Below are 17,043 nucleotides of genomic sequence, written 5' to 3'. Positions count from 1 at the left end.
AATGCCTTTTCATTAATTTTCAATGTATTGCCTATTCTGTTTGAAGACTACAGACTTCTGTAATCATCATTTTGGGGAAACAGATGCTCTGCTTCTCTTCATTAAGTAGTTAGTAAATAGGCACAAATGCTGATGTCTAGGCAGTGTATGGTTTAATCTGCCTTTTTTAAAGATCTGTGTTATAGTCAGAAGTTTTATGACTACCTAGGACAAAACATGGCTAGTTTGAAGTTAGTGGTACTCTTATTCTTGGACTGCAGAAAGACTGCTTGCTTTAAATGCAGAGCAGATGCTTTCAGCTATCGTTCTGTAAAAGGCACAAAACAAATTTGTATAGGGATTAGTATGATGAATAATAATTACAGCTATATGATTAGGAAGCATAACTGTGGGCTTTATATTGTTGGCTTGCTCTGTGATGTAAATAGGGAATGGTTTTTGAGTTTTTTACAAGTACTGATAGCAGAATCAGTCAAGGGATTTTAAACCCCATTTTTCTCATCTTTTTTTCAGGTATGATGCAAGTTTGCGCTCGGTACCTCCACCAGACTATGGGGTTCCTAAGCTGCATTATTTTGAGGACTGGGGAGTGGTGACTTATGGAAGTGCTTTGCCAGCTGAAATCAACAGGCCTTTCCTTTCCTTCAAGTCAGGAAAGCTGGGAGGACGTGCAATATATGATATTGTTCATAAGAACAAGTACAAAGAGTGGATCAAGGGGTGGAGGAACTTTAACGCTGGCCACGAACACCCAGACCAGAACTCCTTCACTTTCGCTCCCAATGGCGTACCTTTCATAACAGAAGCTCTCTATGGGCCAAAATATACTTTTTTTAATAATGTGTTGATGTTTTCCCCTGCTGTGTCTAAGAGCTGCTTCTCCCCATGGGAAGGGCAGATTACAGAAGACTGTTCCTCAAAGTGGCTTAAATATAAACATGACTTGGCTGGCGACTGTCAGGGACGAGTGGTTGCCGCCACGGAGAGAAGCGGGGTGGTTTTTATCAGGGGAGAAGGAGTGGGTGCATACAATCCTAAACTGAAGCTGAGAAGATTGCAACGAAACCTTATACTTCTCCACCCCCAGCTTCTCTTGCTAGTGGACCAGATCCACCTAGAAGATGACAGCCCTCTGGAGGCAGCGACCAGTTTCTTCCACAATGTGGATGTGCCTTTTGAAGAAACAGTTGTCGATGATGTCCATGGGGCCTTTATTAGGCACCGTGACGGGATATATAAGATGTACTGGATGGACGACACTGGCCACAGTGAGAAGGCCACCATTGCCTCGAGGATGTATCCCCGGGGCTACCCCTACAACGGAACAAACTACGTGAATGTAACGACCCTGCTGCGGCACCCCATCACGAGGGCCATCTACCTTTTCATTGGGCCCTCTGTGGACGTGCAGAGCTTCACCGTGCGTGGAGACTCCCCGCAGCTGGATGTTTTTGTGACCACTGGTGAGCACGCCTACGCCGTGTACCTGTGGCCCGTCGAGGACGGCTCCCGCTCTGCCTTTGCACAGGTTATTGCAGACCGCCAGAAAATTGTCTTTGACCGAGCCTCTGCCATCAGGAGCTCCACAGTGCCAGAAGTGAAGGACTACGTAGGCATCGTGGAGAGGAACCTGCAGCATTTTAAGCCCGTCTTCCAGCAGCTTGAGAAGCAGATCCTGTCTCGTGTACGCAACACGGCCAGCTTTAGGAAGACTGCTGAGCGGCTGCTGAGGTTTTCAGATAAGAGACAGACAGAGGAGGCCATTGACAGGATATTTGCAATCTCACAGAGGCAGCAGCAGCAGCAGCGTGGCAGAGCAAAGAAAAACAGAAAGGTAGCCAAAGGCTACAAATTTGTTGATGCCGTTCCTGACATTTTTGCACAGATTGAGGTAAATGAAAGAAAAGTGCGACAAAAGGCACAGACTCAAGCACAAAAAGAGTTGCCTGTAGATGAAGACGAGGAAATGAAAGATCTTCTGGACTTCGCAGATATCACTTATGTGAAGCACAAAACTGGGGTGTCTGTCAAAGGCCGATCAGGGCTGGCACAGATGGTGGCGACTGCTGGAAGTGCCCCATCAATATCAGCTTCTTATACTCGCCTCTTTCTAATTCTCAACATTGCTATTTTTTTTGTCATGCTAGCAATGCAGCTCACATATTTCCAGAAGGCCAAGAGACTGCATGGCCAAAGATGTCTGTATGCAATACTTTTAGTAGACAGCTGTATATTATTGTGGCTGTATTCTTCCTGTTCTCAGTCACAATGTTAGCAGAAGACCTCTACTAGTTGACCAGTTTATGGTCATATATGTCTATGCAAAAACATTAACCCTAATAGGGCCAAAGTTTATATCTTCTCTTTTTATTTTCTTTTTTTTTTTTTTCTGAAACATTCCAAAAACATCTGGGGAAAGATTGTTTTCAGACCAGAAGGGATTAAAGAATAGGGCAAGCAATAAATATCTCAGAAAAATCAGTACTTAATAAGTACTCCTCCTTTGTGTTTTGAGTTGGGCCTCATGTCTGAGGGAAAGTTATGCTTTGTTCATCAGAGTTCAGTAATGTAAAGTTGTAATTAATTTTTTGGTGAGAAGAGCCCTCTTGATAGGTTTGTTTCTAAGGTCCTTTTTAATACAGAATTTGATTTGCATGTAGTGAGTTTTCATTTCAGGCTGCTAGGGATGTCTCTGGGCATTCTCCTAAGACAAGGACATTCAAACATATGTATACAAGGCAGATCTTAGCAGCAGACTTAATTTCTGTCTGCAAAACCAAAGAATGGCTCAGTATGGGACACTCCTATATCATTATTGCAGACCCTTATATTGTCCCATCTCTTCCATGCTTTACAGTCTGGCACAGCGGGGAAATGACAATCATGTCAGTGCTTGCCAAGTGAGGGGCACATCACTAGTAGGTAGTAGTAGAAGGCAAATATGGGTTTAACTCAAAGTAGAACAGAATGCAATTCTCAGGAAAATAAGGCCATTTAAATTTTAGGCAAGTATAGGCTGTAGAATGCTGAATTCTGTAGGGTCTGTTCTCCATTTTACAAGGCAGGGTTTCAAGAAAGTTTTCTATAGTTTGAAGCACATCTTAGTAGGGAAATATTGCCCTAGATCACTGCCCTTCCATATGTAATTTTAAAGAGACAAAGAACCAAAGCAATCCTGTGGTAACCTCAGCAACTGCCAGTATGGAAAAGTATGTATTAAGGAAGTATTTAATGTATTTTTTTCTTTCAAATGGCTAGAAAGAGGACAGGTAAAATTTTGTGAACAGCCTGTTCTCTATAAAGCACCAGCAAGGGTTCTGCAAGCTCTTGGTGGCCCCAGGTCAATTATTTGGGGATTAGTGGTAAATGGAATCATGTGGTTTATGACAAAAATAAGTTTGACATCTCCACATATATTCCCCTCTATTCATTAAACTAATTTCAAAAACTCATAGCTATTTGAGAGAATGAAAACTGTGGAATTGGGACATACCTGTATGTCTTTACAGAAAAACAATTCTTCAGTACATTTGCTAAATAAAAGCATTATAATTATCTCTATGGAAAAGTTGTTTTTCTTTTATTTAAATATTTTTCCTGATAATTACAGAAGTTGTGTTCATCAGCTCTTGGTTCAAGCCACAAACCTTTGCTTCCTCTTCTATGTACCATTTAGATGTATGTTATCTACATTACTCCTGTTAAGCCTTCTGCAAGTCTGTGTTTGGAAATGTGATGAGCTTTCCTTGTCTAAACATCTTCAGTGAATAGGTCAGAATATTTTCACTAGGTTCCAGCTCCTGAGTCAGTTCAGAGCACTGTATTCACATAAATAAACCCTACTGCAGTCTCCAGTGCCTGGATTTATTCAGTGAAATTGGCTACATTTTATCTGAGCAAAGATTTAGGTACCCAGGTAATTTCTGATCCATGCATAGTCTTTGGATTATGAGAGCCTTCAGACAGTAACTCAGCTCACCAAAGACCTTGGAACACCTTCAAGATATACTTTCCCCTTTTCCCTGATTGCAAAGGACATGTGAGGTGGATAATTGTCTGTTTCAGCTCACTCACTTTTTCTTAAGGCAAAGGGATCTGGGCCTGGGGACTGTCACCCATACAGCTCCAGTTCAGCCTGCTGAAAGCAACTAAACTGTGACAGGCTGTGGGTAACTGGAAATCTCTTTATTTCTGCCTTTGCACTGTGATGACATAAACACATGCAAAAATAGTTGTCGTCTGACGTTCAATTTTAAAGACACTGTTAGTTTTTCAGTATTAGGTGATTGGACTATAATTTGTCATGAAACACCAAAAAAGCAAGAGTTTATTTAACATCTATGCACATTTCCCGTGTCAATTTACTATTGCTTTAAACAACAAGAAAGTCACCCTGTGGTCTAGAAGACTAAGAGGTGTCTGCTGTGTAGTGTGGCTCCAAGTTCTAGCATGGGATTTGTGTAGCTGTCAAATGAAACTGCAGAGATTAGCAATTAAGGCATGGTTTTGCACTTTAGCTCTCATTTACACTACACTTCTCTGCACTGTTCCAGCAGTGCCAAGGGAAAGAGGTGGCTGCAAGAGCTTCCCATGCTCACAGCCAGGTCTTAAAGCAGCTTTTGAAGCAGACAAGCATTCAAATGAACAGTGTGTGTGCAATGATGCTGTAAAGGGAAATGAAATGCAGCAGCCTAACCCTCCTCAGTGAGAGACCAGACCCATTTCAGCATAAAGCGTGCATCCAGGAGTTTTGCAGCCTGTGCTTGGTTTGCATCTGTTAAAGATTTATGTGTACACGACTGTCATTACTTGCTGCTCTGAACTCCACTTGCACAGATGTGACTTTGATGCAGATTGGGCAACTAAAGAAGCAAATTAAGCCTTAATTGTGTTGACTGTCTCTTAGATATGAAAAGAATCCTTAGTTATTCTTTTCCAGGCCAGAGCCTTTAAAAAGGCCCTCTCCAGTGGTTCTGTTTCCACTCTTCCTTTCCATTCTTGTCTCACTCATTCCTTGCCAAGGACTGTAACTTTTTTTTTATTTTGATTTTGAAACAAATGGAAGAACAGATTGTTCTATGCCATCAATAATGTGTCATGGGCAATCAGGTGTTGGCTAGAAGTGTCTGTGTCACAGAGAAGGAACAGTTTGAGACCTCAGGTAGCAGGACCCTGAAAAATGCAAGCTGCCCTTGCTTCACTGGGAAGTACAGTGAGGGAGAACAGGTAAATGGGATCAGCCTGACAGCCCTACTGGCTTGTGGGAGGGCTGGAGAAAGATGGTTTTCCTCTACACTTGATTATGCAGGACAGAATGTTCTCACCTTTGCATCCTTTGCCTGAGCTGCAGAAGAGAAGCAGCCTCGGTGGGCTCTGTGTGCATGGTAGAAGCATTTAGCACTGTGTTCATTTAGTCTGGGGATACTGAACAACTTTTGAAATGCCACTGTATGGCACCCAACAGCAAAGTTATTTTTCACTCCCTCTTTTAAGTGGAGTAAAAAAGCTGAGGTGTTTCTGGCACATGCCTCTGCTACCATTCTTATTCTGCTTCTTTTTAATTTCTGAAAATGTTCATTTTCTGCATCTCTGGGCACATGAAAAAGTGGCTATCCAAGAACTTGATGTATGTGGATGGGTTCCTGCGTTCATCTGAGACCCTGCTGACTTAACCCAATTTCTCTTCAATAGCTGCTCTTCAATCATGCGTGCTTCATTTCAGGACTGCAGTCTAATTTAGTCTAAAGTTAATTCACTGTATTCTGAACAAAGTGAATGGCAATTCAGCCCACAGGTAGTGGTGTATATGTTTGAGGGTGGAAGTGGAATCTGGTTCTTAGATTCTTTCAATTATTTTTTTGAGTCCAGCCAAAAAATGTCTATCTATGTTATATACATCATTGTGACTCAAGGAAGCAAAGGGAAAGGAGCACATTACTTCATTTCTTAAAACTTGTAAGATGAAAGCTTATTCTGAAGAATTATGTGTCTGAAATTCAGTTGGTCTATGTATTTTCCACTGATGAAAAGCATTTTCTTGGTGTTTGAAACCATATAGAATTTGGAAAATAGCTGTATTTCTGCACTGGGACATTACATTCACATTTACTTGGTCTGCAAAAGGCTCATTTGGGATCATAAATCCTTTTGTCTAACTTCAATCCCTTTGCTCTGGCTAGTCTGTTAAAATCAGTAGGGTAACTTCAGGCTGGTAAGTCAGACTGAGCTAATGAAGCCAAGATGTCACTTTCTGTCCTGTCTTGGCAGCTGACTCCAGGAGCTCTCTGCAGCAGAAGGCCCATGCAATCTAGTGCTGGGTATGTCTGTACTGTCATCAGAATAGAGACTGTTTTCCAAACAAGTTCAACCTTCTGAAACAATGTCAAAACACTTTGAATAAGAGCCCCGGACCCTCTCAAATAAGGAACAAAACTATTCCATGCTTCAGACAGACAGGAAACTGGACCCAACTACACAATATATGAGTGCATTCCTTCAGCAAAATGCATGTGTAGCATTTTCCCCAGATGCTACCTTTCCTGCCAGGTTCTTCAGGCTGATAAGGCATTCATAACATTTATGATGATTTTCCAGAAATTTAGGATGCAGAGAAAAATTGCTAGCTGAAATGAATTATTGTATAAGACATTTGTGACTTTTTCCCCCTTTGACTTGTGTCCAAAACCATCAATGATTTTACTGGTTTCCTAACTGACCGTTTGACAATCAAGAGGAAAACTGTCCCACTCCAACCCCCAGGGCTCTGTTACTGTTACAATAATCTATAACAAGTTTATATGAGTTTATGACTGTCCCCAAAATATTGACATACATTTTTTCCCCGAACATTCCATACTCAGTCTAGCTCCATACCTACCTCCAGTTGGAAGGCATTCTTCAGGGAGGTGGAACGCTTCTAAAATCACAAGTATAAAACCCCTGGTTTCCCACTTCATCTTCGTTAATGTAACACAGGAAGCGAGGAATGCCAGGAAAGCTGGGCACATTGGATATGCCTGCAGGAAATGCTAGTGAAGAGAACTTGAGGAGGATTGGGGCATGGAAATTTCACTACACTGCTACACTATTGTGAGAGTAAGCTAGATGAATTTGCCCTGTGGCAAGAGGGAATAGGTGATCAGCATATGCATTTCTTTCTATCCCTAAAGAATAGGACTATCCTTGGGAGGAGGAGCTGAACTCTTTGGGACATGCCGAGGAAGGCCAAGTTTCTCCATGACCTAGTAAAAGTGCTACAGCATTTATAGTTAACCTTTACTATTAATTGTAGTCTAGAACTGTATTCACTCCTCTCATGCTTGTCCTTTTTTATACGGCATAACCCTTATTTTGATCAAGTAAAGTAATTGTATTTGTTCATCTACTAAGTTTATCATGGACTTTCCTCTGGTGTGCCCAACTGCAGGTTGGTAGCAATGGGGAAATGGGCACAGGACCAGAGTCCCTGGAAGGGCAGTTGAAGAACTCTGCCTTTATGGAAGCTAGAGGAATAGAAGATGATCAATAATGCTATGAAATATAGCTGCAAATGGCAGGCAAATAAATGACAATGATGATGGAGTATTTGAACATTGCAGAATAAATGAGGGCAGACCAAGGGACTTGGAAAGTTACTGCTAACATAAAATATAGGCAACTGGGAATATTTTCTCCTTATGTCCCATATATCATTCTTTCCTTTCGAATCATATCTTCCCATTAAAAAAAATGGAAAGTGCACACACAAGGGCTGCTGTGTGTAATAGGGTTCAGCCTTTAATACAAGCCAGACATGGTTACCAGAGAGCCTGACACAGCTTGTACAGTAGTGCTGAGCTGAAGCAGCTTGGGTATTCTGTAGCTAAGGATTAGATTGATTAGAAAAAATATATGAGCAAGGGAGGTTGAGGATCAGAAGCCATAAACTTTTCATTTCTTTGACAACTTTGAAAAGGATAGGGTCACAATTCTTGGGCTGCATTACTGTTAGAAAAGATTCTATGAGAAACAAAATTTTAGCAGCAAAGGAACCTGAAATGGGAAACTGGAGACAGTAGTGTACTACCTTGAACTAAAGAACCAGTTAATTTGTTCAAGTTTGAAAAGAGGAAGAAGGATTAATTGAGCAGAAAGGTACAGAGCATGTTTTGTAGCACATGATCAGCCACCATTAGGACACACATACGCCCACACAGAGTGGAACAGATCAAATCTTAGGACAAGGAGGAATGACCTCAAGGTGAAAGAAGGCAGATTTAGATTAGATATCAGGATTAAATTCTTTACTGTGGGGGTGCCAAGGCTCTGGGACAGGTCATCCAGAGAGGTTCTGCCCCATCTCTGGAAGTGTTCAAGACCAGACTGGATGGACCCTGAGTGCCCTGCTCTAGTGGAAGGTTCCCAGCACACGGCAGGAGAGCTGGAACCAGGTGATCTTTCAAGTCTCTTCCAGCTGAGACCATTCTATGATTCTGTGATTCTGTGAACTTTCTGCTATGCAGCAATTCCAAGGCAGCAAGGTGTGATGGTATAACCTGAAGAAAGCAAGGACACGTGGAATATAAAACATCTATAATAAGAGCATAGAAATATTTTGGGTTTAATGTGTTTAAATTTGCAAAGTAATTTTATGGTGTTTCACTCTCCATAGTAAATGAAAAAGACTGAACTTTTCTTTCTTAGAACTAGTTAACCACCCAGGGTGATTTGCCTGATTAGTCTTAACTCTAATCTGCCTCACCAAGGCTACTTAATTTCATCATAAAACATGATAACTTCAACCTTTCTAATACTATGCTTCTATCATATATTTTCATAAAAGTTCAGCAAATAATTGTCACTTAATCTGCAGTCAGCATTAAAGAATCATAAAGATTTGTTCAAGGCTAACACAGACTGCAGATGGAACAGTAAAACCCTCATGCAGCTGGCTGCTGTAGGACATTTGGACTGGGTAACAGGACCTTCCCCATAAAGAAATGAGACATGTAGTGGACCCAAAATGTTAAAAGAGCAGCAGTAAATAATGGCAAGGGACAATTAGTGCCTTGGCTTATGTGCCTCTCTACCAGAGCTCACCCATCAGAGCCTCCTTCGGAGCCATGCTTGGTTTTCCAGACCTGTTCCCTTCCTGCCTGCTAAAATCCATTTTCAGCCAAAAACTGCTAATAAATGTAATGCCTTAAAATAGCAGTATAAAGTACACAAATGCTTGTAAGCTGGGCAGGCCCAGGCACAGTGCTACTTCTCAGGCTGCTGTTCTACTAAGTATTAGTACTATTAATGATTTATGTGGTGCCACTGAGCTGTGTGACACTTCCTAAACTTGTAAGAAGGCTGGTTTAGCCATAAAGTCAGAAAAACTTCCTCAGTTTCACAAAGTGAATCAATGGACCTCTGGGGGAGGTCAGTCCACCTGGAGGGTAGGTGCAGAGCTGCTTGTGGACAGGACCTCCAACATTTTAAGCATTAATTTCACTTGGAATGAGACAAAAGGCATTACAAGAATTTTCCTAGAATAAAAAGACTTATTATCCCTGTGTCTTTCTGAACTGGAGAAATGCAGTTTACATTTCTTTCAGTTGAAGAAGCAATTGCAGTTTTTATGAACAGAAAAACAGTGCAGAGGTGCTCTTTTCCATTGCAACCATGAATATACAAGATACTACAGTATTAACACGAAGAGGGAGTTGAGCTTTTTAAGACTAATGGAAGGAACTTAAGACAGGATGGGCCTTGGATGTAACAGCTGGAAGGAGCATGACTTATAGGAAAACAAAACCAATCTTTGGCTATTTTGAACAAGTAGAAAAAGTTCTAGAAAAAAATTATTAAGAAATAACCTACTGTAAGGATTTACTAACATAACTAAAACAAGATCTGCACAATATGTGCTGGTAAGGCCCTTCAGTGCACTCACACACACTTACACACTTTGCATTTATGACCAGTATTATGCATTTTATTGAACCACAGAATTAGTTCAGACTACAGATGTTTCCACCTAGAAAAAGTTTGAGAATCATTCATCTGCAAATGAAAGTATTGAAGTTAAAATGTCAAGGAGAAAATAAAATATTAAACAAGTCCACTTGTTTTGAGCTAACCTGTTCATTTTAATGAAGGATATTTCAAAGCAGAAAGATGTTTCAAGTAAAAAATAACCTTTTGTTCTAAAAAACTCCATCTTTTCAATTCTTGCATTGTTCCGTTCCCCCTTGGAAGACATGAAATTTAATGCAAATCAATGTAAAAACAACCATTAAATTGGAATTCTGTGTCCTTTACCAGAAAACTGCTTTTCTGAATACTTTCCATGTAATGCTTTGCAGCTGTTGTGGCCAGACAAGTGTTAATTTAGAGGGCGAGAAAGAGCTGCCCTGGGAGAAAAGAGCTGTGAGTGAACGGGGTTTCTGTAACTCCTGGGCCCCACAGCTCCTCACACCCTTGGGCTGCTCCCCAGCTCCCAAAGCTGCCACCAGCTGGGCTCACCCTGGCTACTCCTGCACCCCACCTGGCTGCCAGCACAGCTGCCCCCCCACTTCCCAACTAGGGTGGTCTCTCTTCCCTTGCCCACCACATATTCACCACTGTGAATATTTACTAGAAACATGTTTTCTTGGAGGAGGGTTAATCCTTTTTCATGCAGAGCTCCCCTCCCTTTTCCCAAGAAGCTAGTTCCTGAAATCGTATTTTATTACAGATAAATAAAACACTGCTAAAATTAGGCTCAGAAAGAGAAGTAGCAGGGTTTCTTGGCTCTATGTTTTCCCCTGTGTGGTCATAATCTGTTCCAGAGAGCTGCCTCTGGTCCTTTGCCTCTCTTGTTAAACCAGTTCAGTGCGGTTCTTGGAGGCAGCCCATGTCCCTGTCGTTGTCAGGATGTGTCCTTACAGCAATTTCACATTGCATCTGTTTCTTCTGCTGTGCTGACAGAGAATCACAGAATCATCAAAAAAGATTGGGCTGGAAAGGTCCTTAAAGATCATCCAGTTCTCTAATCTTCCTGCCATGGGCAGGGACAATTTCCACAAGACAAGTCTTCTTAAAACCTCATCCAGCCTGTCCTGGAACACTTCCATGGATGGGGCATCTGAATTCTAGTTTCACAGCCTTCTAACCTCTGTCTCTAACTGCCTCTAAGTAAAAATCAAGGTAACAATACCTGCCAATAATGCAAAGTTATTCTTGATACTTAAAAATAAATCACTGTTTTAAAGATCTGGTGAGATACTTTCTTAGGCAGCCTGATCAGAAAGCAAAATGATATTCAGTATACAAGAAATGGTGCTCAAAGTGAAACCAAATCCTACCTTCATATATACAGTGATAGACTCTGAGCTTGCTGAGGTTATCTCTCAAGGACTAAAGGGCTTTTTATTATAATGTATACCTTGTTAAAGTATCAATTCATGAATGATAAAAAAAATTCTAGAAATTATTTCAAGGAAAGAGAACACAAATGTCAGTATTCCCTTGTAGCACACTGTGATTCAGTTGCATCTTCAATGCACTGGAAATCTGGTATACTTCCTATTTCTTCTCATGTGAAAAATGATACCTGAATCCTAGAGAAAAGTTCAGGTGGCAAGATGGATAAAGGAAGAACGCAAAGGCATACATCAGATGAGGAATTACTATATTAGGGTTTCCTCAGCCTGGGAAAGAGAGGGCTATGGTGAAGTTGTACAAGACCATGAGTTGATGGAGTTGCCAAGGATCCATTCTTTTTTCTCTTTCCCTTCCAGATCTTGGAGACATCAAAGGTCATTCATTAGAACGAAGGTTAAGCACACTTGGTGTACAATATTTTGGATGTCAGAAAGTCTGCATGGGTTAAAACAAAAGGCATTAGATACAAAGAAAATCCCTGAAATCACAGAGGGTGTGAGGGTACTGCCAAAATTCTTTTCCCTGTCTCTGTGCTCCCCACTCAGCTATTGGCTGTAGCTAAGATGTGGCCAGACCAGCCTTCAGTTGGATTAATTCTTCCTGGTTTTAAATCCTTTTTTTGATTGCTATGTCAATGTATTACAAGGGCTTCTTCAGGCCAAGGCAAGCATTTCATTTAGCAGAACATTCTCCTCTCCAGCAACAGCAGCTCAGCACTGAGCACAGCACATCTGCTCTGAGCCCAGCAGCCACCTGAACCAGTGTTGCCTGCTCTGGAGCCTCTGTGTCATCCTCTCAGCTGACCAAATAGCTGAAATTTGAACTGAGAATTTTCGAATTCCTGACCTCCAAAACACCTTTTTTTTTTAATTAAAGCTTATCAGGCCTTGTCTAGTAAGACTGAAACCCACAGTAGTTTAAAGATTAAACAAAGAACAAGGTACAGCTGCCCTTCCCCTTGGGAAAGACAAACAAATACATTATAAACTTTTAAATTATAAATTACATTTAATGTACTTTAAACCAGCCTAGAGAATAGGACTTTCCACAGCAATTTTTCTTCTCAATTAGCTTAGACATGTTGTGAGTTCTTCTGCTTTTCAACTATTATTTCTCTGAATACCTCAAACTTCTGCAGATAGGCATTAGTTGAAGGGAAGCTGAGATCATTAACACAGGGGTGAAGACGATGCTCCCTTGCAAGTGAATGGTTGCAAGGAGACATCTGGAAAGAGAAACAAACAAGAACAGCTTGTTTGACTATAAACTCAATGCTTGAACCTCTTAATAAACTCAATGCTTAAACCTCTTACCTCCTGCTTGTATTCTAGCCGGATAGTTAAAATATATATCTGTCTTGTTAAAGTTTCTTATTCTGAAGGCAAACTGCATGATCAAAGAATAACACTTGTGGATTGTTTTTTGTTTGGTTCATTGACATCACTCCAGTTTTGTCTCTACATTTGTGTGGATTTTGTCTTAACCCCAGTAGGAAAATCATGGTTTTCAGCTTTCTCTCAGGAAAACATTAAGAGCTGGTTAAGGGAGTTAAGTTTATAAGAGTTTATAATTCCTTGAATTATTGTAAGTTCCTGTTTAGTACAAATGCCTATTAAAACAAAAATGTGTTTTTATTTGTTAAATACTTAGCATGCTGCTTCTCCAAGAAAAAGGCTGGAAAGAGGCAAACTCTATACCATTGATTTTAGGGAAAGAAAGGAGCAAAACCAAGGAAGACTGACTGTTACTGACATTTCAGTGGAATCTAAAAGACATCCAGTCAAACAAAAAATAGGAAAAGTGTGCGTGCATTTTTATTACTGACCACTATTTTTTATCCAATCTACTTTCAACAAGATTAAGAACCAAAAAGAACACAAGCTTCTTTTTGTTTAGCACACAATAATTTTTCATTTGAAGAAAGAGTCATTCTGAGGTAAAAAAGCATGTTGCAGGGTCTCTGCCTGGAGCTTCCAGCTAAGTATCCCTGGGTAGAGGAGACACCAGCAATTACTAGGACACTCAGTTTTGATGGGACCTCTGAGACTTGTCTAAGGGTGTTAAAATCAGGTATAAAACAAGAATGAATTCCCATATTCAACAGCCCAAATCTGTGTCCTGCCTACAAAACATACAGAACACAACCTTTCCTCTGCGTTGTGCAAAAACTAGCTGTTTCTGCAGGCTCAGACATCGGGGAGAGTGACTACATTCCATGAGAACATAGCCAGCAGGAGCTCTGATTTGCAACACAAAGCACACAGAGTGATTCTGCACCCTCTGTACCACAAATGTGACCACAACTGCAGAAACAGATGCTCTGTATCTTGCCTTAAAAGTTAAGAAAGCTGGATATAACTGAGTAAATAAATTCTGTCCCTCTTCTCTTTTTTCAGTATTCATCCTTAATCTGACAAGATCAGCTGAGGGGTGCAGAAGGTCTGTATGTCTGTCTGAATTGCATGCATGGGATCCCCTACTTTGGCAGCAAGCAGACAGTTACATGCACTCCAGGGTGTCTTTGCTTACAATTTTCTTATTTTTTCAGTGTTATGTTCTATACTCCCACATATGACCATGCAAAACCACCACTAACCTCTATATCCTTTTTTTCAAGCTGATAGGATGGTTCCTGATAGCCAGCATCATGACCGTGGCACTGATTTCAACATGTGTCAGCCACTGCTGCTCCCCTGTCAGCTATCTTCAGCTCAAGTTCTGGAAATTTTACTCAAAAAAAGAACGTGAAGTCTTTGAGAAAAAAGCCAATGAACATGCAACCAAGCTAGCAGAAAGAAATACAAATTGCTTTTTTGAAGCCATTGACCCGGCACCATTTCATACTCCCAGCAACACAGACTGGCAGAAGATTTCAATCTTTCATACCTTTAATTCACAAGAGCAGTATTACAGCACGATACACAAGTATGTGAACACCAACAGAGGCAACGACACTGAATTCGAGGAAGAAGGTCAAGATCTCAACTGTTTCAGCATTTGTGGATGAAGCCCAGGCAAAATTTCAGGGTTGTAATGAAACAAATCCTTTGCAATGCTGGAAGTCTTTTAGCCCTACTGATATAAGAAGTGTCTTATTCTCTGCTCTCACTGAAATCTATGCAAACTGAAGGTGAAAGCTGATACTTGTAACCCTCAGTAGATTTGCTTTTAAATACATTTTAATCCTTTCGCTTAAGTACATTTCAATGGGAGTTTTCTTATGTTGTCCATAAGCGTTGTATGTAAAATAATCAGCATCCACAAAGATGTCAGCACATATTATGTCAAATTATTAGTGATACCTTAAAAGCACTTGACAGGTGGAGTGACAATACCAAACCTTATCAAAGAGACAAAGATGGGGATGGAAGATTTGATTAGAAATTCAACCTAGCTTATTAGCTCTCTCTTTAAAATGAAGCTTTCAGTGAAGCTTGGAGCAAGCCGCAGATTAAAAAATTTAGCTTGTCTTGAGGGGTTAGGCTCATGCATAACATAGTGGTGTAGGTGAAGCTTATATATTAACAAACATTGAAAGCACATTCATCCATTTAAGGACATTAAAAATCTGCAATCCATATTTGCAAGTAGTAATATTCCTATCAAACAACACCTTATTATAATAAATAAAGATACAAGTTTTGAGTGAAGAATAATAAAGTTCACTTTTGTCCTGGAAAGCTGTTAAGAGAGCATTTTATGTGGCAGCAGCTCTCTGGCCACAGAGAGCAACACACAACTTTCCCAGGCATTGTCCTGGGGAAGGCTGTGAGAATTTCAAAGAAAAGAATGATAAACAATTCTTATCTTGACTTGCTGCACCTGTCTTTGTGAACATGTGGAATGTGCTATGGAAATTTGTTTACCAAAGGTTGTTTTCTTAATTAACCAATGGTGATGGTGTTTTAGTTAAAGGACCAATTAGGTCAAATTGTATTGTACTGTCTGCAAGGGCGATGGGTTTCTTAATAAGTACAGTACAATAAAGCAATTGATCAGCCTTCTGGAATCATGGAATCAATGATAATTTTTACCTGGCCGGGGATGCCATGCTATGACAGTTTTAGATATGTCAGATTGTTTGGTCCAGGCTGTCCATTTACTTCTCCCAGAAATTCTCTCTTTCTACACAATAAATTCAGAAATCATTCATTCATACAGTCAGGAATCCCAAGAAATTATTTGTTACATTCATTTTGCAAAAGAAGGAAGAAGGGGAGAGCTTATTTTAACTAGCTGAACACAATGAGTTTGATGCTTCTTTCTCACTATAATATAACACATGAAGGCAAAACCAGATTTAATTCTGCATGTAGAAAAGAATTTTTTTAACATATTTATCACAGTCACTTACTTGCTCAGTGTTCTTCTCCTTCTGAGAAACTGGATGATTATAGAGTAACAGTGCAGGGGCTGACCTCTCAGAGGGCATCTTGTAGAGAAGGACCTGGTATCTGGGTTGATAACAAGCTGACTATGAGACAGCAGTGCTCTGGTACCCAGGAGGGCCACTGGTGTCCTGTGGTGCATTGGGAAGAGTGTGGCCAGGTCAAGGGAGGCGCTCCTCCTCCTCTACTCAGCCCTGGTGAGGTCACATCTGCAGTGCTGTGTCCAGCTCTGGGCTCCTCAGTACAAGAAAGACAAGGAGCTACTGGAGAGGGTCCAGCAGAAGGGCCACAAAGGTGATTTGGGTCTGGAGCATCTCTCTTAGGAGGGGAGACTGCAGGAGCTGGGCCTGTTTAGTCCAGAGAAGAGAGGATTGAGAGAGGATCTTGTTAATACCTCTCAAAGGTGGGTGGCAGGAGGAGGGTGCCAGACTCTCTCCAGCGGTGCCCAGCGACAGGAGGAGGAGCAATGGCCACAATCTAAAGCACAAGAAGTTTCACCTCAACATGAGAAGAACTTTACACTGACGGTGGCAGAGCACTGGCACAGGCTGCCCAGGGAGGTTGTGGAGTCTCCCTCTCTGGAGACAATCCAGACCCACCTAGATGTGTTCTTGTCGGGACCCAGGACATTCCTCTGGCTGCCCTGGGTGATTCCAGACCCTGGCAAGAGGCTCAGAGACCTTGGCATGAAGTCAAAGACACCTGTGCCATGGATTTTAGTCCATGGAAAAGATTACCAACTTTGTGTGAAGATTTACAAGCCACAAGAGTTTGAGTAGAATGATAGTTAATTTGTCACAGGGTAAAAAAGTAGAATTTTGGGGTTTTAGAATGGGGGCTCAAGAGGCAAGATGGAGGAATCTGGGCATGTCCTGTCCTTCTCCTTCCTCTTGTCCTCCATCTTCTGCTGGGATGTTGACACTTTTTGATTGGTTTAGAGTAGAGACAGGCTGTCTAACATAGGTAATAGGTATTGGAAAATTATTGTAAATAAAGTACACATAGTTCATAGCATAAAAAGTTAACACCACCCAAGGAGCAATCACACTACCACAACCCAATCTGCTGGACAGACCTCAGCAGGTCAGAGAAAGAATGTAATAGATAAGAGAAAATAACCTTGAAAAGCAGAACTGACGAATCTCAGCTTCTTTGGTTGCAGGGCTGGGGAAAAAAAAGACTTTCTAATACCTCAGGGGTCATCTCAGCCACAGAAACCCAAGATGTTCCTGTGTCACCTGCTCTAGGTGACCCTGCCTTGTCA

General features: G+C 41.1%; 2 protein-coding genes across 6 annotated transcripts in view; both read left to right on the top strand.

Moving 5' to 3' along the window:
• Positions 1 to 3,555, top strand: part of DSE (dermatan sulfate epimerase) — a 34,499-nt gene extending 30,944 nt beyond the window's left edge. For all 5 annotated transcript variants that reach the window (XM_050971968.1, XM_030236155.2, XM_009092793.4 and 2 more), the window contains one exon: positions 514 to 3,555. In XM_050971968.1, coding sequence (XP_050827925.1) covers positions 514 to 2,275 — 1,762 coding nt within the window. In that variant the 3' untranslated portion in view covers positions 2,276 to 3,555. The remainder of the gene's footprint in view (positions 1 to 513) is intronic.
• A 1,542-nt stretch (positions 3,556 to 5,097) lies between these two features.
• On the top strand, positions 5,098 to 14,398 carry LOC103822129 (calcium homeostasis modulator protein 6). The gene is made up of 2 exons (XM_050971888.1): positions 5,098 to 5,226; positions 14,009 to 14,398. Exons 1-2 carry the CDS (start codon positions 5,098 to 5,100, stop codon positions 14,396 to 14,398), a joined length of 519 nt encoding a protein of 172 aa, XP_050827845.1.
• The last annotated feature ends 2,645 nt before the right edge of the window (positions 14,399 to 17,043 follow it).

Source organism: Serinus canaria, chromosome 3 (genome assembly GCF_022539315.1).
Source record: "Serinus canaria isolate serCan28SL12 chromosome 3, serCan2020, whole genome shotgun sequence".
NCBI classification, from domain to species: domain Eukaryota; kingdom Metazoa; phylum Chordata; class Aves; order Passeriformes; family Fringillidae; genus Serinus; species Serinus canaria.
This window is presented reverse-complemented; position numbering and strand designations above follow the sequence as displayed.